Raw genomic sequence first — 24,641 nt, forward strand, 5'->3', positions numbered from 1 at the left:
TCCATTAAAATCGTTTTTTTTTATTTAAACAATTAATAAACATAAAAAAAATTATTGATGCAAACTATTGAAATAAAGAAAAGCGTTTAAAAAGTGAAAGACAGTTTATATTCCATTTTGTTTCGGAGTTGACCATGAACCTCTTGTGTTCGTTTTACCCTCTTGGGCTCTTCAGAGAGGCCTATGGTCTGCTCTGAATAATAAAGAAAGCAAACTATCTCCCTAAGGCTACGGCTCCACGGGCGCAAAATGGACGCTAGCAGTAGCGGTAAAATGAAGAGTGATAAATGAAACCAACAGCGATAATACTGGGCGGCTCTACGATGCTGTAAACTGTCGCTCAAGATCGGTAAAAGACGCATCGTCAAGGTCATGCCGCAGATTGATAGGTCCAGACCTATTCTTACAGTAATTTACAGGGGTGTAGGTAAATTGAGTCCCATATATCTAAATTAAGAAGGGTCAAAATATTTAGATGGTCGAATTGAATCCCGGGCATCGTAATCCTTCTAATTACCTTTTAGTTAGTAGCTTTTAATTTGTAAGTATTTTATTGGTTATGCATTTATGATAATTAAATATAAAATGTAATACATACAGTGCGCTATAATAAGTGTTACCCCCCTTATTAACTTATTTATTTTAGCACATAAGCAAAACGCTGGGACAGGTCGATTTTTAAAATAATCATAGTATATTATAGCATCAATGTTTCGAACTTTACGCGATGCCTATTTAAGTGACAGGCATAACTTTGATTTTTTTTAAATGGGAAAGTACAGCATGTGACACCTCATTTAAAAGCTTTTGAAATACTAATTACAAAAATAGATAATACTTTAATCTTATTTGAGACCGTAGGCGCAAAATTTCGATCGAAGTCTTTTTAAACGCATTCATTTTTTTCAAATCCTGAGAAAACCAATTAGTATTTTTGAAAAATTTAAACGCAGAATGAAAGATTACATTAATACGGAGGGCTGAAAGTCCTTAGAATAAACAAGAAGTTTCATTTGAATGATATATTTGAAATTAAAAATCAGACTATATTTTCTCTTTTTTTCACCCCTATGACTTATTAAAATAAACATTATAGGAGTTCGATCGAAATTTTGCACCTACGCTTTCAAAAAGGATTAAAGAATTATACATTTTTGTGATCAGTATTTCAAAAGCTTTTAAATGAGGTGTCACATGATGTACTTTCCCATTTAAAAAAATCAAATTTATGCCTGTCACCTGAAGAGGGATCGTGTAAAGTTCGAAACACTGATGCTATAATATACTATGATTATTTTAAAAATCAACCTTGCTGAGCGTTTTGCCTATATGCTAAAAATAAATAAGTTAATAAGGAAGGGTAACACTATAGAGCGCGATCAATCTGTATACGATACGGTTTGAGTTGATTGCCAAAATGAATTCTGTGAAAGTTGTTCTTAGTGAAAAAGGAAAACAATTGATTGTGTTAAATGGCTTCAAATGTCGTTTTCACAAATGTTTAAAAAATGACGGCATGATGACAAGCGTTGAATTTGTTGTGCGCAGGCGAAAGAAAAATGTAAAGCATTTTTAAAAACCCAAGGGGACAACGTAGTGACGGAAATTATGGATGACCATAATCATTGTGAATTAAACGAAGATGTGCTCAATCGTCAAATGTTAAGTAACTCCTTGAAGCGAAAGACCGTAGAAGATGTCAGTGAACCTATGGAAATGGGTGATATGAAAATGTTTTCCATGAGGAATTACGAAATGGCGATATTAGTACCTTGACTACCAAAGATGTGGAATTTGTCCGAAAAATATGTATAACGCCCGACGATCTCTTCTGCCCAAATTGCCAAAAAGTATGGAAGAAACTCATGAACATTAAAACATTTCTAGTGAAAACCAACAAAAACGAGGATTTTCTAATGGTAAACGACATATAAAACCAAACTATTATGTTTTCCTGCATACCTTCGGTTTTTTTTAATTAGTACAATATTTTTCCACCTACCTCTACCGAAAGTAAACTTTTCCGGACCTGATTGTAGGGAGCAAAGTTGTACTTTTCCTCCCTAGGGAGGAAAATATTTTTCGTCCCTAGGGAGGAAAAGTAAAAGTGACGTCATTCATGAAATATAACTTATTGACGCCCTGTACAATATCTATTTTCTATTACGTAAGTATCTATACATTTTAACGTTTATTTATAAAACACCCAGTATTTTGCAGAATGGTAAAAAACAGTAAATTGTTATTTTGATTTAACAATGTTTACATTAGTAATTTGACTTATATTTGACAGTTGACAGTTATATTGTACCTACTTGTTAGTTTTAGTTTTAATAAATTTTGTTGGTTAGTTACATAAATAAATTAAGTAAAAATGACAAATGACTTGTCATTAATTTGAGGAAGGTGTAAATACCATATTGATAACATGGGAGTAAAGTGCCTTTTCCTCCCTTGAATGATTACTGCCCTCCGCTACGCGTCGGGCAGTACTTCATTCTCGGGAGGAAAAGTAGCACTTTCCTCCCTTGTTATACAAATAGCTATTGTTTAACATGTATATAGAAAAAAGCTCATTTTGGAGCCCCTCAAATAGGAACGCCCGCCTGCAGTGCATCCATTGCAAGCCCGTTATCGCCGACCCTGCATGGAACCACTACAAACGAAGATTCGGCGCTATGCATGTTGTAAATTGTCGTTCTCGTGGAGCCAAGATTTTACAGCTGTGCTGCTGCCGTAATTCTACCGCTACTGCTAGCGTCAATTTTGCGCCCGTGGAGCCGTAGCCTAAGCAAAATTTTACCAATAATTCGCTTTCATACGCTATAGCGACATCTACGAACACAATGAGAAGTCCTAGACCCGAAACTATAAAGACTTCTACCGTGGAGCCAATATTCAAGTGACAACCTAAATCTGTGCTTTCTACAGTTGGTTCCACGGTAGAAGTCTTTAGATTTTCGGGTCTGGGACCATTGTGAATAAGATATATAGTCCGTTCTTTAACGGTAAAATATTGCAAAACCTCTCAATTTTAAAGAACCGCTTGGATTGACATGAAATTTGGCATACACATAGCTAACAAGTCAAAGAAAAAAAGTGATATTGTGCCGATATGTGCTTTTGCCCTGGGGGTGGTCTTCACCCCCTCTTGGGGGTGAAAAAATATTTGTCCAAAGGAAGTCAGGAAATGGATAAACTGGCTAATTTTAAGTAACTTTTGTTCTATAGAGTTTTTTCACTAAGTCAATACTTTTCGAGTTATTTGGCAGTGAATATGTTCATTTGTTCAACAAAATAACCACGCTTTTAGACGGTTTTTCGCAAATTACTCAAATAGTAAGTACTTTGTCGAAAAAAGAATGTGTGTGTACTTTGTACGCACGTAAGAAGTTATACTTCTATTATATGATTATAAACGAAATTAATATACTTTTTATTTATATTTTATTTAAATATTAAATTAATTTATACTTACTACTTCTCAAACATTTTTATTAAAACAGTGCCAAAAATTAAAATAATAAAAAAATAAAACACACACAAACACACTAAAAATGCCACAAATGATTTCTGAACATTAATTGTCGGAAAATTTTTTAACTAAATACGTATTTTCTGAAAATAAAATTATATAATAAATATACTTACAATCATAAAATGTATAAAAAAAAAATAAAAAAAATAAAAGTTTCTATTGGGATTCGAACCAACTTACCACGCGGCTGGTATTTGCGTTGTATTGGGATTTTCTCGCATTAAAACTGCGCCACAGAGACAGCTTGTCATTATGTGCGAAGATCGTCTAACTAAACAGATTAACCTTTTGACATTTTTAACTTATGTAAATTAAATTATTTTGATTTTGAATTGAAATGATTTAGAATTGAAAAAATACAACAAAACATAGAGTAAGAAGACAATATATTATGTAAATATAAATATAAATTATGTAAATAAAAGTATTACATACTACTTATGTATTTTGGTAGGTTCAAGGTAGGTATCGGAGCCCGTATAACGACTAATAAATTTCGCAATCACTTACGTCGTGCAAAGTGGCTATGTTCAAATATCATAACAAAATTTCATCAACTATTTATAAAACACTTACCAGTGAAAGATTCTTTAGCTTTGAATAAGCGAGATCTGCGGCACTCATACTAGGCACAGTTTGATGAGCTTTCACATTGGCATGAAACAATCATCTCTTCTATGTAAATAAGTCCAAAAATATAATATGAAAACTATTTAAAAAGGCAGTATAACCTTTAACTAACTTTTTGTTTGTTGTTTCTCTTCCTACAAATTTTAAAACGCAACAAGCATACATTATAACCAAACGCAGTCCCACAGCTGTGCCACAGTTGCCATATTGGATAATTTTTGTCATGTCATTTGAACATCCAATCAGAACAAAGTTATAATGCGCATGCGCCCGGTCGCTAGGTTTTCCCATATAAAATTTCACCGTCATTACGCCCGTAAAGAAGTATAACTTCAAAAATATTTTAAAAAAAATATAGCCTGTAAAAAATTAAAAAAAAATGGTGTATACGTCACGTCTCTATACCTAGTAGAAGCAGAGTTATAGCTAATGAAAAATAGGTTCATATTCGTCAAATTCCACATGGAATATTTTAATGTGAAATAGCCAAAAATGAAGCACATTTCGGGGAAAACTCATTACAACTTGTTTAAAGTGTATAAAAAAGCTTCATTTTTGTTTTATAAAAAAAATTTCTAGGATCAAAATTAAACAAGTTACGCTCAAAATAAAGTTAGTCCCTTTTGGTTTTGGTAAAAAAATCGAGAAAATCACCCCCTAATTAGTATCTTAAATGAACTTAATCTTTACGACTTCACAAGTTTCTTGACTCGTGTATATATATTGTTTATATGATCTGTAAGTTTCATCGGTTCAAAGTCCTTATTATTGAAAGGGCTGTAGTTAAAAGGGGTTGAACGAGTCACTGATCACGAATGTATGCAAATTTAGAAACACCAAATCTTAATCAATTTTTGTCTAACAGAAAAACAAAGAAATATATGATATTCAGAAAAGCAAATCTGACTTTTTTTGTTTTTCGAGATTTTTGGTATCTCAAACAATTTTTAAGTTACTTAAAAAAAACATATTTTTCAAAATTTAAATTTAAAATTTTTTATTTTGAAACCAATTTTTTTCAAAAATAAGCACTTTGAATCGATGAAACTTACAGATCATATAAACACAACATAAGTAAAATAATTTGTGGAGCGGCAACGATTAATTTCATTTAAGTTGCTAATTAGAGGTTGGTCTTCCCGATTTTTTTTGCAAAAACAGAAGGGACCAACTTTATTTTGAGCGTAACTTGCTTAAATTTAACGCTAGAAACTTTTTGTAAAAACACAAATAAAGATTTTTTTAAAACACTTTAAAAAAGTTATAATGGATTTTCCCCAAAAAGTGCTTAATTTTTTGGATATTTCACGTCGAAATATTCCATTTGAAATTTGGTGAATATGAATTTATTTTTCATTGGCTATAACTCTGGTTCTACGAGATCCAGAGACCTAACGCGTACACCAATTTTTTTACTTTTTTATAAGCTATATTTTTGCTAAGAACGTTTTTTTTCGACAAAATACTTACTTTTTGAGTTATTTGCGAAAAACCGTCTAAAAATGTGGTTATTTTGTTGAAAAATTAACATATTCACTCGCAAATAACTCGAAAAGTGTTGACTTGGCGAAAAAGCTCTCTAGAACAAAAGTTACTTAAAATTAGTCAGTTTACCCATTTCCGGACTTATTTTGGATATATATTTTTTTACCCCCAAGAGGGGGTGAAAGTCACCCCCAGGGCAAAAGCACACATCGGCACAATATCACTTTTTTTTGACATGTAAGCTATACGCATGCCAAATTTCATGTCAATCCAAGCGGTTCTTTAAAATTTAGAGCAAAAACCGTGAAAGAATGGACTAATATTTTTGCATTTTTGCCTATAATAATCTGTATTTTTTATTTTGTAGAACTTTACATCACGTAGAAGACTACGGTGGTTTTACAACACTTTCGTTTGTAATAAGAGGCTTTGCCGCCTTGGGTTCCAGTGCGTACGCTACTGCTGCCTATGTGATAGTAGTCAATGTGTTTCCTGATAACGCTGGAGCAATCAGGGTAAATATAAATCACAATTTCTATCGTGATAAGAATAAAGCTTATTTTTAGTAAAAAGTAAAATACAGGATGTTTTACGTAAAATTATATATACCTAAGGTTAGCTGGTTTATGTATGTATAGCGTTAACAGGCCCATTGCTGGATAGGTAATTTCCATCGTTTTCTGTTCTTAGCTGTCAGCTTCAAATCTCTGATTCCCAACTGACTGATATCTTCCATTACTGCATCTCTCCATTTCCTTCTTGGTCGTTCTCTCTTCTTTTCGTCCTCAGGTGCCCTCCAGCCAATATTCTTGACTTCTCTGCCCTCCTGCATTCTTTATAGATGACCGAGCCATTCTAGTCAGTTTTTTCACCATTTTTTATATCTGCGGGCTAGCATACACTTCTTCTTTCGTTCGTCTTTTTCATTCTCCCTTAACTACTTTTCCGCCAAATATTCTGCGAAGTACCTTTCTTTCCCAGGCTTTCAATCTATTCTGTATCACTGTATGGTTTTATTCATAGTTCACGTCTCAGCCTCATAATATAGCATTGTGGGTGTATTTATCGTTTTATATACTCTTATGTATTACGCGATATTTATTTAGCCTTAATAATTAGAATAATTATTATTCTGTTCATAATCCCAGCGCATCTATTACTCTTGGTCAGTCTTAACTGAATTTCTGTTTCTTCCTTACATGTTTGATCGATAAGTATACCCGAATACATAATATATTCGTCCACCCTCTCAAATTCTACCTCTGATCTATCCTCCACCTCTAACTTAAAATATTCCATGCTGTTTATTTCGTTTTTCCGCGCAATTTCCATGTACTCGTATTTATTTATATTCACTTTCAGTCCAATATTTTGGTAGCTCGAAACAGTCTTTTTGTCATACTGGCCAGTTCTTCTCCAATTCTTACAATGAGAAGCACATCATCAGCATACGTCAGGCATTGGTGTTCCTTGTAGAAAAGAGTTTCAGATCTATGTATCTCACTATCCCTCGTCCCTCACAATTTTTTCCAGAACTATTGAATAACAAAGTGGACAATGGGTCTCCTTAACGAACCCCTTTTTTCACTTCGAATTCTTCTGAGACTGTACCATTGCATTTCACAGCACAAATGGTTTTTTTAAGTGTCATTTTTACTAATCTTATTATTTTTGCTGGTATTTGGAACTCTTTTAGCGTTTATATTACTTTATTTCTGTCTATTGTATCGTAAGCAGTCTTGTAATCAATAAACCGTACTTGTGCTGGGAAGTTGTATTCATAGAATTTTTACATAAAAATATACAGGGTGTATTATTAAGAATGTCCAATCTCGGAGTTGTATAGACCTCAAAATATTAAGATTTAACCCAAATCACTTACATTAAATATGACTCCTTACTAAGTTACAGGGTGTTTTATTTAAAAATTTAAAAACTATATTTTACCCAGTACTTTAATACTATTCGACATACCTATGTTTATCATACTTGGCACAAAGTGCCACTACTATACACCCTACTAAATTATGATACATAAACGTTTCTAGCTACTACCAGATGCGTACGACAGGGTATAGTGAATGGTTGACCCTTCCCAAATTCTACGCCGCTGGGGGAATTACTATTTTAGTGCCATTTTTCGATTTTACAATACTTTCTACGTAAATATAATATAATTTGATTGGTAACGATGAAGTCATTAGTTTTCGAGATATTTAGTTAAAAATGAAACGACACGGTTATTTTGATTAATGCAATGTGTCGCTTCATTTTTAGTTTCAAATATCTCGAAAACTAATCATTTTATCATTACGAATGAAGAGTATAGTATTTACATAAAAAGTATTGGAAAATATAAAAATTATATTAAATAATAATTGCGTCAATGGCGTAGAATTTGGGAAGGGTAAACCAGCCACTATCCCCTGGCGTACGCCTCTGGTACTAGCTAGAAACGTTTATTTATCTTAATTTGGTAGGGTGTACAGTTGTACAGTACCTACACTTTCTGCCAAGTATGATCTGGGTACAAATAGTTTTTAAATTTTAATCATATGAATTATATATCATAAATTATATTAATCAAAATAACTGTGCCGTTTCATATTTAACTTCAAATATCTCGAAAACTAATGATTATCGTTACCAATGAAGAGTGTATTATTTACGTAGAAAGTATTGGAGAATCGAAAAATGGCACTAAAATAGTAATTCCCCCAGAGGTGTAGAATTTGAGAAGGGTCAACGATTCACTATCCCCTGTCGTACGCCGCTGGTAGTAGCTAGAAACGTTTGTTTATCGTAATTTAGTAGGGTGTATACTAGTTGAACTTTCTGCCAAGGATGATAAGGATATGACAAATAGTTTTGAAGTGCTGGGTAAAAATAGTTTTTAAATTTTTAAATAAAACACCCTGTAACTCAGTAAGGAGCCATATATTATTTAAGTGATTTGTACCTGTTTTCCCGAATATTTTGCCTAGTGTTCTATCCCATTGTTTGTCGTGATCTACCTTTCTTCTTTCTTTGCGTTTTTGCCTGCCAAATTTCTTTCACCGGTTTTGTCTGATCCATTTTCTGAAGTTGAGCCCACCAACTGAGTTACCGTCTCTCTATAAATTCTAACGTTGACTCTATTTCCAAATCTTCTCTTTTTTGAGTGTTCCGTAGTCTATCTCTTTTGGTAACTCCTCGAACTCGTCTAAGGTATTTCATTTCTACTGCCTCTATTTTACTCTTTTGCCGTTCTGGTAGTACTCATGACTCGCAACCAAAGGTTAATACAGGTCTATATATTGAACACATTAATTCTTGTTTTTCGTGTTATTTCTTTTTTATTTATGAATTTATTGCTCATTGTATGGTACAGGTTCAAGAGTTTTTGAATTATATTGTTAATTTCTGTTTCCTGTCTTCCGTTGTCTTCTAATTCTACTCCTAAGTATTGGAATGTTCGTGCTTGCTCTATATTTACTTCTTCTATTTTTATGTTTATCTTTTCTTCTTCTTGCTTTTCCCCCATGACCATAACTTTTGTTTAATTTTTATTGATTGTCATTCCATATTTTTTTAGTGTTTCATTCCATATTTCTATATTTCTTTGCAGTTGTTTCTCATTTTCTGCCAATATGACGACGTCATCGGCAAATGCTCCTTCTGAAATGTCTACTCTTCGTAAATTTCTATAAACCACATTAATTTTTTCACTTTTACTTTACGTTCTTTAATTATCTCATCCATGCAAATTATAAACAGCGTTGGACTTAATCCTCCTCCTTGTCTCAGTCCCTCGTTCGTAGTAAATTGTTTTGATGTTCTGTTTTGGCTGATGGTATAGTTCACATTGTTTTTGTAAATGTTCAATTTAAAGTACTTATATTTAATTAATAAAGATTGTCGATCTCTTGTCCGACAAATTTACAGGTGCGTTTCGTTAGTCCGACAATGTAAATATGTTAATGACGCGGGACGCGGAAACGCGTCCCACCTGCACTGAAATTTTTCAGAAAGTGGTAAACTCGCTCAAACAAAGCAGTTAAGACCATTTTTAAGACTTTTGCAATCTTCCAAAAAGGACGATGTACTGTTTACTATTAATACTCTCTAAAAAATTTTTAACTAACTTTTTGGCAGCTTTTATTATTACTAATCTGATTAACTGATCTACAAAAAAGTTTGACTTTCAAGCCGGAATTGATACAGTTAGCCAAAAGGAATGAAAAACCAAAAATATTTATATTAGACGAGATTATACATAGTTTCAGACTTATGAGTTAAGACTGTCCCTTTCCATTGTTAATTCAATCCCATTGAACATATTTGGAGAATATGCAAAACTTACTACGATAACTATATTGGACGTAACGGTTACAGTAATGCAAAACTTTTGGAAAAGTGGCAAGAAGCATAGCATACTGCTACTCCTACAATTTGGGAAAAAAGTGTGCGGATATGTGAAAAGTTAATAGAAGAATGTTGGATACGTGAAAACAGCATCGAAGCAATTAACCCAGTCATCATTTACAATCCAAATGAAGATACCGATGACAGTGATTTTCTTGATTACACTGTAAAGTAATATTTATGTTTTCATTTTATCAGGAAATACTTACCACTACAATTTAGAAACAATAGAATTTCAATAGTTCCTCAATAGTCCAGAGAAATAAGGTTTTTCTCGTGACACATCCCCCTCCAGGCCGAAACCAAATTTTTTGAGTAGTTTGGACATCTATATTATTAACCTATATGTTTCCTGCAGCCGATTTTGATGATATACATAGTTATAAACAAATGAAGATCGAAAAACGGTAAATTATCGCTTTTTTCGTCTATTACCAAAAAGTTAGGCACTTTAAACAAATTTGAGAGTAAGAAACTCATAAATCGTATAAAAAAACTTCAATATGGCATTCGCTGAATATGTCCAACCTTATTGGTTGCTTAGAAAATTGCAAAATAAATAATAAATATTGAGTTTTTATAAATATTCGTAACTTAGGTAAAAATTAACTTAGAATCTTCTTATTACGCGGAATGTCGAGACTTCTTGTACTTAAATTATATTTTAAATTTCAAAGCAATTGGTCAAATAGTTTAAAAGTTATTTAATTTATTTTTCCCAAATTCATTTTTTTTTTGCTAAAAAAACACTATAAGTCAGAAAATTATGAGGTTACAATAATACTTCGGACAGTTAATGAAAGAAGAACATTTATACTATTACCTTAATTAAAAATAAATGACAAAAAATAATTTTAAACAGTGTAAAATTATTTTGCAAAAACATGTCCATTTTTTGCTTACTTATAAACAATTAGAATAACTTTTTAACCGTTACCCGTAGAAAAATTATTTTTTCATATTTAGAAAGACTGAATTTTTATACACATTTAGAAAGAAAAACAACTGTTCTAGGACATTTAGGGACAAAGTTAGCTCCCCATTTTTTTAATTCACATGTTTTTGCAAAATTATTTTGCAATATCTATAATTATTTTTTGTCATTTTTTTTTAATTAAATTTATACTGTAAATTTTCTTCTTTCATAAACTATCCAAAATATTACTGTAACTTCACCATTTTCTGACTTACAGTGTTGCAAAAAAAATTAATTTTGGATAAACAAATTAAATAACTTTTAAACTATTTGACCAATTGCTTTGAAATTTAGGGTGTAATTTAAGCACCATAAGTCTCAGCATTCCATGTAATAAGAAGGTTCTAAGTTAATTTTTACATAAGTTATGAATATTCATAAAAACTCAAAATTTATGAATTATTTGGCAATTTTCTAAGTAACCAATAGGGATACACATATTCAGCGAACGCCATATTGAAGTTTTTTATACGGTTTATGGGTTTATTACTCTCAAATTTGTTTAAAATGCCCAATTTTTTAGTAAGAGACGAAAAAAGCGAAAATTTACTGTTTTTTGATTTTCATTTGTTTATAACTATGTATATCATCAAAATCGGCTGCAGGAAACATATAGGTTATTATTATAGATGACCATATTACTCGAAAAATTTGGTTTCAGCCTGGAGGGGGATGTGTCACCAACACGATTTTTTTTTCCTTATTTCTCTGAACTACAAATACTGGGAGAATTTGCTATTAACTTTCTCAGCACAGCGCAGCGCACCGTTTAATTCGTGAACTATGCTGTACGTAAGCAAGTACAGTCCATCTAATTTAGTTACCGTTGCACGTCATTATCTACGTTAGATATCTAAGTTGACATTGTTGCCCAATTACAAAAAATTCTTGAATTTATTTTAAATCAAATACATCACACACTTTTTGCGGAAGTGGATTATACAGCAAAACAAATTAATATTCAATATAAATAAATAAAAAAGCTTCAGAACAAAAATAAATAAAAACTTTAGAAATATAAAACAAGAATTAAGTTATAATCTTACGTTAAAGTACATAATGAAAACAGTAAATATAATGAAACAAATACTTATAGTAAAGAATATAAACAAATATGAAGTGTCATCACCGCAACTGTCAAATAAATGTTACCAATTTATGCCAAAATATCACCTGCGTTCGATTATAGTTACAGTGTATTCCAAACAAATGTGCTTCATAAAAACGCTTTATAATCAATTTATACAAATTAAATGAAACATATTATTGTGTATTTCTTTAAGTTGACATTCATAGAAATATTTAAATATTATTTCTACGCGTATATAATAAAATATGTCTAGTGGCTGTAATGCCAGTGCGTACTCGGCAAAGTGATTTTAAAAAAGAACACACCTACCGCCTAAATATTTCGTGTTGGTATCATATGTGACGTCACGGACTATGACGCGGATGACGTGCAACGGTAAGTAAATTAGATGAAATATATATACCTTCATGTGATCATAACTCCAATAATAGTCTGGGCAGATTATCGGAGAATAGGCCATTTTTGGGAAAAGTTATTTACCAGCAATTTTAGTGCTGGAATCGAATCTGATGATTGCATATATTAATAATATAGGTATGCAAAGTCGGCAGATGGTGTGCTACTTTTTTATAAACAAAATGGCGCCCGAAAATCGTGTTTTTTCAATTTTTCCCTATAACTCCAAAGATTTTAATTTTACATCAAAAACACCCAAATAAAAATTCACCGTAATTAAATTCTGCATAGAAACGTGATTCTCCCGATTTACTTCGACGAAAATTTTCCCCGGAAAATGCGGGTTTTTCCAACAAAATCTTTAATTTTCAACTAAAATTTTAGATAAGTAATTGTTTATCAATAATTTAGACAACAATTCCATAAGCCGATCGAAATTGAATGAACAGTTTAGCCACAATTGAAATGTTAATTAAAAATTTACGGTCGCTATAATAACCACAATATTTATGACACATAAGAATAGCTATGATTTTTGTATAAAAAGACACTGTACCTATCTAATGTACTTTAAAGAATTGAAATTGGACTATTTAGGCGGCCTCAGGAATATTTTAAAATTATAAACAATTTTTTGGCTTATAAACAATTGGAATATCTCGGGAAATATTCAATTAAATTAAATAATGAAAACGGTATTGGCAAAAAAAAAGCGGCAGGACGCTTCTTTTAAAAGAAAAAACGTTTAATTGTGATGAGTAATTCCTGAGATACAACCGGTTAACGTTGACCAGCATTTACGGCAAAGATATAAACAATAGGATCATAATTTTCGAACCGTCACCTTTTTTATTTTGTCCTCTTTCCTAACTCTGTCATAACATATATTATTATAATAAAAACTATCGATATTACGAGTGAAAATTGCTAAAAATAGCAAAATTTCAATCAAAAATTAGGTTGGAGAAAATGTAATCGCAAAGTTAAAAATCGGTATACGTTATAAAATGCATTTTCTCGGCTTCCCATGGAGCAATTTTCTTCATTCTTTTTTTGTTCCCAAGTGACTCGAGTAGAGCCATCTAACTAACGCGGAGTAACTAATGGATTAATTTATTTATAAGAAAAGAAAACTACATATTTTTTCCAGTTGTAGACTTTTTTTAGGTAAACTTACTACAAGTGTACCTTTTACCGTTAAAAACCCAAATATTCTCATTTGAAAGCTGTATAATTATTATTTAAACAATCTTTATTTAAACAAATTAAAAAATTTTGTTATAATCAATAACTTAATTTATTATACTAAAACAATAGCAAGTTTGACATTTAATAATGCGTTCATGGGCGCCCATACCCACGTGCAGGTGGGGGCCGTGCCCCCCTAGTTTTTCGGGTGCTTTAAACTATATGTGGTTATCCAAAGTATACAAAATATAATGTGCAACATTTTCACGTCTGCCCCCCCTGAAAATTTTTATATGGGCGCCGGTAAATGCGTTAGTTATATGGCTCCGCTCGAGTTACTTGGAACAAAAAAAGAATGAAGAAAATTGCTCCATGGGAAGCCGAGAAAATGAATTTTTTTAACGTATACCGATTTTGAAATTTGAGATTACATTTTCTCCAACCTAACTTTTGATTGAAATTTTGCTCTTTTTAGCAATTTTCACTCGTAATATCGATAGTTTTTATTATAATAATATATGTTATAAGTATTTTAAAGATATGAAAATTGGTGTAGAGAATGAGGACAAAACAAAAATGTGACGGTTAAAAAGCTATGATCCTATTGTTTATATCTTTGCCGTAAATGCTGGTCAACTTTGACCGGTTGTATCTCAGGAACCACGCATCACAATTAAACGTTTTTTCTTTTAAGAGAAGCGTCCTGCCACTTTTTTTCTAATACCGTTTTCATAATTTAATTTAATTGAATATTTCCCGAGATATTCTAATTGTTTATAAGCCAAAAAATTGTTTATAAATTTAAAATATTCCTGAGGCCGCCTAAATAGTTCAATTTCAATTCTATTAAGTACATTAGATAGGTACAGTGTCCTTTTATTCAAAAATTATAGTTATTCTTATGTATCATAATTATTGTGGTTATTATAGCGACCGTAACTTTTTAATTAATAATTCAATTGTTGCTAAACTGTTCATTCAATTTCCATCGGCTTCTGGAATTATTATCTATACGAAAAAAGCTTTTATATTGCTATGTTATTTAATTATTGATAAACAATTCCTTATCTAAAATTTTAGTTGAAAATTAAAGATTTTGTTGGAAAAACCCGCATTTTCCGGGGAAAATTTTCGTCGAAGCAAATCGGGAAAATCACGCCTCTATGCAGAATTTAATTCCGGTGAATTTTTATTTGAGTATTTTTGGTGTAAAATTAAAATATTTGGAGTTATAGAGCAAAAATTGAGAAAAACACGATTTTCGGGCGCCATTTTGTTTATAAAAAAAGTAGCACACTATCTGCGGACTTTGCATACCTATATTATTAATATATACAATCATAAGATTCGATTTCAGCAATAAAATTGCTGGTAAATAACTTTTCCTTGTATTTTGCTAATTAGCCCAGAGTATATAAGGATATAAGGCCAAAAGCGATAAGCTAGAAATTTTACACTATCCAGACGCTTTAAAAACCGATTTTCTTAACTTACCTACAATTTATAAATCCAGCTAATATTAATATATATGTTACTGGCCAAACCCGTTTTCAGGACAAACTAGTTTATCCTGATATTAATACGGACACTGCAGGATAAACAAACGGACACTGCAGGATAGTAAGCCCTTTACACAACCCTACAATATCAAAATAAATAGATAAACTGAATAAAATACTCTGTAATTGGAAACTAATCATTTTTAGTAAAAGATAATGACTCGTCGTTTAAATTAATGACAATTATTGGTAATACAAATAATCATATTATGAAAAATAATCAGTGTTTTTTATAAAAGCAGTAATAATTAATTTTTCATGGAGTGTTTTGGCGACACTTAGAATTGCGAATTATTATTGCCTTCTTGCTCTTGCATCTGTTTGTGGAATAGTTTTTGTTACAGCTACATTTGACAAAACCTTACCCTGATCAAATATTTAGTGATGTTGCAAATATTCCTGGATATTACTCACACTTACAACTGGAGTTGCCATTCAAACTCCAATATGTGCGGTATCAATCCTAAAATTCCAACCACGTGGGAAGAGTCCTGTGTTGGCCTGGGTAATATCCAGGAATATTTGCAACATCACTTAATATTATTAAAAATATGCAGTATATCATAACAATTTTCAACATTTAAAGGGTTTTTACACAAAATATTCTGGTGGCTCAGGCATGCACATTATTGTCTTTTATTAACACTGATAGTGGAATTTTTAATCCGAAAACATTATGTGATGTAATGTTACCCTTATTTAGGAAATTTTAAATATACCTTTTTACAAAGGATCTCGTATTTTTATTAATATATAATATGTTATTTTCAGGGTATTTTAGAAACATTTGTAGGATTAGGACTGTGCGCAGGTCCAGGAATCGGGGGCGTGCTTTTTGATGTGAGTTAATAATATATTAAATATGTTTTGAGACTGTTTTCTTGTGACATTAAGAACTAACCACAATTTCAGCTTAATTAATTCCCGACGCGGAAATCTAAACGTCAAAATAAACATGTTTTACGCTGAAGATGTGGCTAATTCCCAATAAAAATATAGGCTAAGAGCCGCTATAGGTGAAATTTCTTAATCATTTTAGGCACGACGGGACCCTATAACTTAAATAGTAGAACCTAAAACAAAACGTTTGAACACTGTGCCGTCACTTTTCAGTGGCACATGCGTCTACAGTGGCGCATCAAACTTTCCACTTATGGACGGGATACATAAATTAAAAAATACCCTCCCTCATTACCAGAATTTAATTTTTTTTCATTTTTTAAAGTTCTATGTGATTAAGACATAAGATTCATCGTAATTTTAACCCACCACCCCTTTCTCCCTGCCCCCACCATCAAAAACTTTATTTTTCGATTTTATTTTTTTTTGGTGGGATGCAATCAATTTTAAAATTTCAAAAAATTCACACGCATAGTTAAGGCTTTTATAAAACACGTCTATTTTTTATAGACCTGTAGGTTGCGTGTACATACCTCAAAAAAATTTTAAAATTTGTTTTTTGGAAAAAGGTATATAACTTTTTTTTGGGGATAGCTGCAGATCTAATTTTTTCTTAGTCTTGTGTATTTTATCAAACACTATATTTCTATTTTTTTTTCAGATTTTTCTGTAATGCTGATCACCTTCAAAAATCCAAAAAACTGTTTTTTAAGGGGGTTTTGGGGGTTTGAACGTGTTTTTCTGATTTTTAAATATTCTAAAGAACTCAGTTACTTCAAGTTATATATAACCTATAAAAACAAAATTGATTTGATACATTATGAAGTCTATAAAATAGGGAAAATCCCCAAAACCCCCCAAAAAACAGTTTTTCGGATTTTTGAAGGTGGGGATCCTTATGGAAAAATCTGAAAAAAATTAAAAATATAGTGTTTGATGAAACACACAAGATTTAGAAAAAATTAGACCTGCAGCTATTCCTCAAAAAAAGTTATACGCTTTTTTGAAAAAAAAAATTCTTTTAATTTTTTGAGGTTATTTACACTCTACCTATGGGTCTATAAAAAATAGGCATGTTTTATAAAAGCCTCAGCTATGCGTGTGAATTTTGTGAAATTTTAAAATTGATTGCATCCCACCAAAGAAAATAAAAAAAATGAAGTTTTTGATGGTAGGGGCAGGGGGAAGGTGGTGGTGGGTTAAAATTACGCTGAATCCTATGTGTTAATCATAATCATATACAGCCAACCTAGGGAACTACCCCTTTTAGTTTAGATATAAGTATTCCAACTTTATTCCAAAATAATAGTTAGGCAACGTCACAATCTTCTGCACAAATACATAGAACATAGAACAATGATATATTGTGTCAACTATGTCCATTTTGATTTTTCTCTGTAACTGACAAACCAAATTAACCTAGGCGAAAAGTTTCTTTTTTGAAAATTAGTGTAAAAATACCTGCTTTTCAAATCCCAAAGTAGATTTAGTCCACAGTCAATATTAACAGAGTTATTCAAAATTGGTTATAAACCAAAATTGACTCTACTTTTGTAAAATGTTTTCGGAATGATAAAAATGAGTTTTTACTGATTTTTTTAAATACGTTTAAAATACCAGTATTCTTCTGTCATATGCTATCCACAGAATTGCTGTAATCATTATTATTTTCTGAACAATAACATTGCAAGCTCTTTGGAATAAACAAATTGAATAAAATTTAAACTAATTGACGAATCATTTTGAAATTTTTTGTGCATTATATGGACTGTTTGACTCAACTTTCCATGCAATATCCAATTCAAATAAGTGAATCACCTATTAAGTTTTCTAAAAACCTTACACCATCTTTAGAAAAATTGATATTTAATTCTGAATTCCTTATCGGTGTATTGTGAAAAGGGATTTATTCTATCTTTGAAACGTTCCCTTTTCGGGTATTTTCTATCAGGTTAGTTAAATTATCAACTTCTTTGGCAGCCGCAACACCTGTTAAACCCATTTTTTTATTATATCTTTTTTTCATGAGCATTCTTCAGTGCGTCACAAATGATAGAAAAAAAGGTAAGTCCGTGATAATACACATTTATGACATTTATTCTAACATGACATTTTAGTTAAATCTGACAGTTGTCACATTTTATTTGCAATTTGGCAAAAAAAAACAAATCAATTCTGTTTATTGCATTTATAAAATGGTATTTTCTTTGATTTGTATAGTCTTATAAATTGTACAGATTATATTCGTAGATATATTATATAATTAGTAAATAATTGTTTTCGATTATAGCGCTATCTATTGACAACTAGAATAAATGTTATAAATGTCACCGACGAAATGTAGTCACCGACGTGCGTTTTTTTTCTGTCACATACAATTTAATGCGTTAGAAAGAAATCGAAAAACTGTGACGCACTGAAAGATCCTCATAAGAAAAAGCATACGGTGATGAGCGCGCTAATAACCGGCAAAATAGCATAAAAGATGGAAAAGGTATTCAGTTTTGAGATAAAAAGAAATAAAACTAGTCGAGCTGGGAAATTTAGCGATATTAACGTATTAATTTACATCATATTGATTGTTTTTCATCTTTAGACGTATCGGACGAGTTTGGCAAATACCACTGTCACAGTGACGGTTTTAGTTGACATACTCCTCTGATACGTGTAAAGCTGGGAAACAATCAATATAATGTAAATTAAATGGTTACTATCGCTAAATTTCCCAGCTCGAATAGTTTCATTTCATTTTATCTCACAACTTCATACGTTTTCCATCTTTTGTGCTATTTTGCCGGTTATTAGCGCGCTCTTCACTGTTACTCACAAAACAAATCAAAAGGTAATATATTTTTACCTCTGATGACATTGACATTCATAAAATAGGTTATATTTACCAGACTTGAACAAGGGTGTGGGTCGGTATAAACTTGGACTAAATTTTTATACCAAGTATAACCTATATCTAAGTTATTCCATGTTTATTGGTAGTGATTTTGCCTATACCTGATTTATTCTCAGTATACCTTTTATACTTGGTTTATACGCTGTGAGCTCGTACGTAGAGGGGATATTTATAAATTCGCGAGCGCCAGTAGTGGCAAGTCTGTAAACGATTACCGGAAATTTGACATAAATGTTAAAGTGATTAATTTAAAATTAAAATTAAAAACATTAATTATTATAAAAATTATTAGTTGGTCAAAGCTGTGGTACCTATATATTTTTACCTTAAATATACTTACGTTTTAAATACTGAATTTACGTTTTTTTAATGTTCCGTAATATGTAATTATAAATTAATCTATATTAATCTTAGCGCCATCTACACGATAATTGTGAAAGTATCCGAAGTAAGAAATTAATATTTCATCAATAGAACGTCAAAATGTTGTAAATATTAAGCGATAACAATTAAATAATAAATTTAAAAATTACCGGTGAAAGTTGAATTAGTAATCCGCCAGGAGCGACACCAGCGAAGCTCAGAGCGTATTAGTAACAGTGTTAGTCTTCAAAAGAAAAACGAAAATTTTGGAAAAGTGGCGATTTGTTTTAGAACGTAGTCCCTTTTTCCATACCTTTTCTCGAGGTCTGCAAAGTAGGCTTCCGTGGCGGTGATGAACTCTTTATTCGACTTAGATATCTGCCCGGCGAGTGACTTTTCAAGTTTGGAAACAAAAAGAAGTCGTACAGGCCCAAATCTGGAGAATGCGTTGGATGAAACAGCAGTTTGTAGTCCATTTCGATTTCGACCAATTTGGCCATGGCGATGGCGAAGGTGTGAGCCGGACCGTTGTCATGGTGGAAGACTATTTTATCTTCGCCAATTGATCATCGTCAGTAGCTCAACAACCCTTTTTGGGACCTGGCGTGTACTAGGATTTTCCGCCATTATGTTATGTTCCTTGCTTTGTTTTTCCAGTTGGTAATCTTGTTTTTAAAAGTGTTTTTCTTCGCCAATTGGGGCCGTTTTTTCTGAAATTCGGCGTGGAATCGGGTTTTGCCCTTTTCTAAGAAGTGAATATAGATCACACCTTGTGAATCTCAGAAAATAGTGGCCATCAGCTTTCAGGCCGATTGGACAGTCTTCGCCCTCCTCGGAGCAAGTTCGCGGGGTGACGCGTCCACTGTATCAACTATTCCTTGGTCTGTGGTGTATATCAGTGGAACCATGTTTCGTCGACGGTTAGGAAACAACGTAGAAACTCATTTGGATTATGCTTAAACAGCATCAGGCACTGCTCTGAATTTGTCTCATTTTTGCGTTTATTGTTCGGAGCTAGAAAATGCGGCAGCCATCGCGCCGACAGCTTTTTTATGCCCAAAACTTCATGCAGGGTATGACCAACGAGATCTTTTGAGATGTCTACTGTCTCAGCTATATCACGCACCTTCAGTGAGCGGTCTACCAATATGAGATCGTGGATTTCTTTCACGTTATCTTCAGTGGTAGCCGTTTTCGGGGGCACCTGGGAGTGACTAATCAAACACCGACGTGCCACCACGTGGAAACTTGTTAAACCAATTTTTGACGGTTTCCATCGAAGGATGTCACCGTTTACAGAATTCAAGAACACTTATAGATTTTGCTGCGGTATTTCCCTTCTAAAAATATGAGTCGAATCACCGAGATATTGCTCTTTTTGCATTTTCCTTAAATCCCCAAACACGCCCGCTTACACACGCGGTAAAAACAAAACTCCGAGTCCAATTTGGCTGATATTTTGACATATACCGTCTACAAAAATGTATTACACGATGGTAGATTTCTCTTGCGACAGTGGCGCCATCGGGTGGAGAGGCTAAGTACTTATCGGACCACCTACGTAGTTGAGTAGGGACAGAAGAGATGAAGTGTATGGAGACGAGTGATATACATATTACGTGACAGAGAAATTCCAATGAAAGTTAAGAAATATTTATTTTACAAAATTGCTATTCGCCATGTGTAAGTACTTGGAGGGGATACGAAAAATTATATGTTGCTCCACAATATTGATATGATATGCAATCATTATACATATAAAAGCAATTTTTTTTTGTTTTAATGGCATGGACTTTATGTCAATCAGCCAGTCACAACATGACTACTATATCAAAAAGATTAAATATTTAAAGACCGGAAGTCCATAAAATATCAATAACGAAGAAAAATTAGTTCAATAGCTGTTGAGAGGTAATTTTGAGGTAATTACGGAAATAAAGAGATGGTACTAAGCCAAGCTAAGCTAATTATAGCCTCCTTTCAACATCATAGGTGTGTTCAAAAACGATCTGCAAAAATGTAATAACAATAACAATAAGATAAGAATAATAAAATAAAAATAATAATAAACAAGACGGTGAGGTCCTCAAAGTTCCATACCGTCTTGTTTATTATTATTCTTATTTTATTATTCTTATCTTATTGTTATTGTTATTAAATTTTTGCAGATCGTTTTTGAACACACCACACACCTATGATGTTGAAAGGAGGCTATAATTAGTTTACCTTAGCTTAGTACCATCTCTTTATTTCAGTAATTACCTCAAAATTACCTCTCAACAGCTATTGAACTAATTTAATAAAAGTAAATTTAATCAATTGTATTTTGCTTGTACCTATATAGTAGTGCATTTTAATAATTAATTTTATTTACTACATACAATTGTTTACCTTTTAATAACATAACCTTAATATTACTTTTTCTTCTTATAATTTTTATGGGCTATGGCCTTGACAATTGTCCAGTAACCAGGACCAATATGATTGGCCAATATAATTAAAATTGCGAAAAATGTTGCCTAGCTATGAAACCAGGTGTCGTTTTTCCGAACTTGCACGGTCCCAATAAGGCTAGTGATGTAAGGAACTGAATGGTGGACAATTAAAATGACAAAAGAACAAAAAATGCATGTGGCGGAGTGGAGGAGTGACCAAAAAAGGATCAAATTGAGAAAGAGTTATCTATGTATGTATATTAGGAGAACTTCTGTCAGGTGACATAGACTTTCCCTAAATTGTCACCAAAATGAGAGAGCATACATTAAGATGGTTTTGGAGAGAGCGTGTTCAACTCCGAGAGGCTAATCAGCCAATATGAAATATTGCTTATTTGCGAGTTCCTTTTTAAGAATTAACCTTAGTTTGTTTTCTGAAGTAAATAATTTGTTTAGATTTTGTGTGATTAATTTCTTATCTACTAAATTTTTGTGACTAATAAAATAAAAATAAAAGCACATCCCCTTTTTCTTATTTTTATAAACCTCTATCTTATGTTTATTTCTTGTTTTCAAAATATCATTTTCGTGAACTATGATTTGTTTTGATTTTTTAATAAACAAATAAATGTCTACAATATGTAGGTATATACATACATACAATATTATGAAATTGTTTTCGTTCTTTTCGTTTATATCCGTCATCTACTTAAATGAAAAAATATGCAGATTCGTCCTGTTGTTATCTGAATTTGAGTTTGTACATTTCTTTGCGTGCCTGATGATAATCAAGAACTTTGACATCGTGATAGCAGGCTGGTGATTTCGAATTCAAATAATAAAACAGACAAATCGTTGTGCTCCAATCCATATATCTATCTTCTGAGCTATCGACAGCTTTCTGGAATTTTTTTTGCATATATATTCCTTTGCACTTAAATGCCAACTACTGTACAACATCATAGTACCTAATAATAATAATATCGTATGGCATTTTTGCCGAAGAGATCCATTCGGACAGGTCCCGGCGCCACTTGCATCTTCAACCCAGTTTCAAGTAAGTAGTGTCGATGTACACTAGCCCAGGGCTACAGACTACATCATAGTAAAGGGATACTAAGAAATCATCTCCCTATCCGAGACACATATTTAGTAATGTGATACTTCTTTAAATTACTCTTATTTAATCACCAACAATATTACAATATTTGTTTTCAACTTTAACGCAATGGCAACTTCAAAACTACTGTGCTTAAACTGTAAATTTTCTTGTTCTTATACTTACAGTTTCTGACGTTCCAGATATTACTATGCTTTGTTTTTAAACCAAGAGGGGTAACTAAAAAGACAGATTTACATCCACCAAATACACTCCTGGTCAAAAAGACCCGGACACCTTAAAAATGGGCTATTTTTGATGTCTCGAATTTTCTAAAGCTGTTGTCCGATTTAAGTGATTTTATTTATTTAATATATTATAGCCTTATTCTTTAACAATATTGCTGTAATAATATTGTTGCTAGCCAGGTTAATTGTCATTGCATACCGGGTATGCCAATCAAACTGTGTTTTTTTTCCAAAGTTTGCCACATCCTGTGGAATATTCTAGAATTTATAAAATATTGAAATTAAACCCAACTATACCCTCAGGCTTTCTTAATATTCTCTTTTTTTATTTAGTCGCGTATGTTGGATAATAAAAAAGTTAGGTACTTTAACATTTAGCCATGTTTTTCATCAATGCAAGTTGTTTTTAAATAAGTATGGCAAACTTTAAGGGGTAATTTTAAATAAAAAAATAAACAGTTTGCTTTATAAACGAATGTTCGGAAACGAAGCGTTTATAAGCATTTATAAGAGAAGATACGGGATGTTGAATTTTTTCTTACAAACTGACGATTTGTGCATTGCTCGAAAATCGGCTGAGATATGCAAATGAAATTTGATGGGTTTTAAGAGGTAGTTATTGCGCATGTTTTGACATACAATTAAGAATTTTATATTCACCACTGGCGCGCAAACGGGTAATATGACCCGTACGGGTAATGGTCTGAATTTTTTTTAAAGAAGAAATTATTAGATAATTGAGGTATTTCAAACTAAAAATCATTTTTGAATTCCTCGTTCAATTTACAACAAAAAATATTTCTTTCCTTTTTTGCATATAAGGCGCCGTTTTATGCAAAAAAAAAATAAAACTTCTTAACCCAATGTATTCGAGGTAGTTTCCATATTATGCATAGAAACTTATTTCAAATACATACTTTGTAAACGTTGAGGTGTTTTATTGTTTTGCATAAAAACGGCGCCTCATGTGAAAAAAGGCAATTAAGATTGTTTGTTGTAAATTGAACGAGGAAGTTAAAAATAATTTTTAATTTGAAATATCTCAGTGGCGTACTTATTTCTTCTATAAAAAATTCAGGCCATTCCCATACGGGTCATATTACCCGTATGCTGCCAATGGTAAATATAAAATTCTTAGTTGTATGTCAAAAAAAGTGCAATAACTACCTCTTAAAATCCACCAAATTGCATTTGCATATCTCAACCGGTTTTAGAGCAATACATAAAACGTCAGTTTGTAAGAAAAATTTCAACACCCCGTATTTCGGAAACAAAGCATTTGCGAACATACATTTATAAAGCGAACTGTCATTACTTTTTCATTTAAAATTACCCCTTAAAGTTTATCATACTTATTTAAAAACACCCTGTATTGATGAAAAACATGGCTAGTTGTTAAGATACCTAACTTTTTTTATTATTCAA

General features: G+C 32.0%; 1 protein-coding gene across 2 annotated transcripts in view; it reads left to right on the forward strand.

Annotated features, from left to right (window-relative positions):
- LOC114327095 (MFS-type transporter SLC18B1) overlaps positions 1–24,641 on the forward strand; it is a 258,980-nt gene that overhangs the window by 183,849 nt on the left and 50,490 nt on the right. For both annotated transcript variants that reach the window (XM_050648179.1, XM_028275599.2), the window contains exons 4-5: positions 6,021–6,168; positions 16,038–16,106. In XM_050648179.1, coding sequence (XP_050504136.1) covers positions 6,021–6,168; positions 16,038–16,106 — 217 coding nt within the window. The remainder of the gene's footprint in view (positions 1–6,020; positions 6,169–16,037; positions 16,107–24,641) is intronic.

The sequence above is a fragment of the Diabrotica virgifera genome, chromosome 4 (genome assembly GCF_917563875.1).
Source record: "Diabrotica virgifera virgifera chromosome 4, PGI_DIABVI_V3a".
In the NCBI taxonomy this organism is placed as follows: Eukaryota; Metazoa; Arthropoda; class Insecta; order Coleoptera; family Chrysomelidae; genus Diabrotica; species Diabrotica virgifera.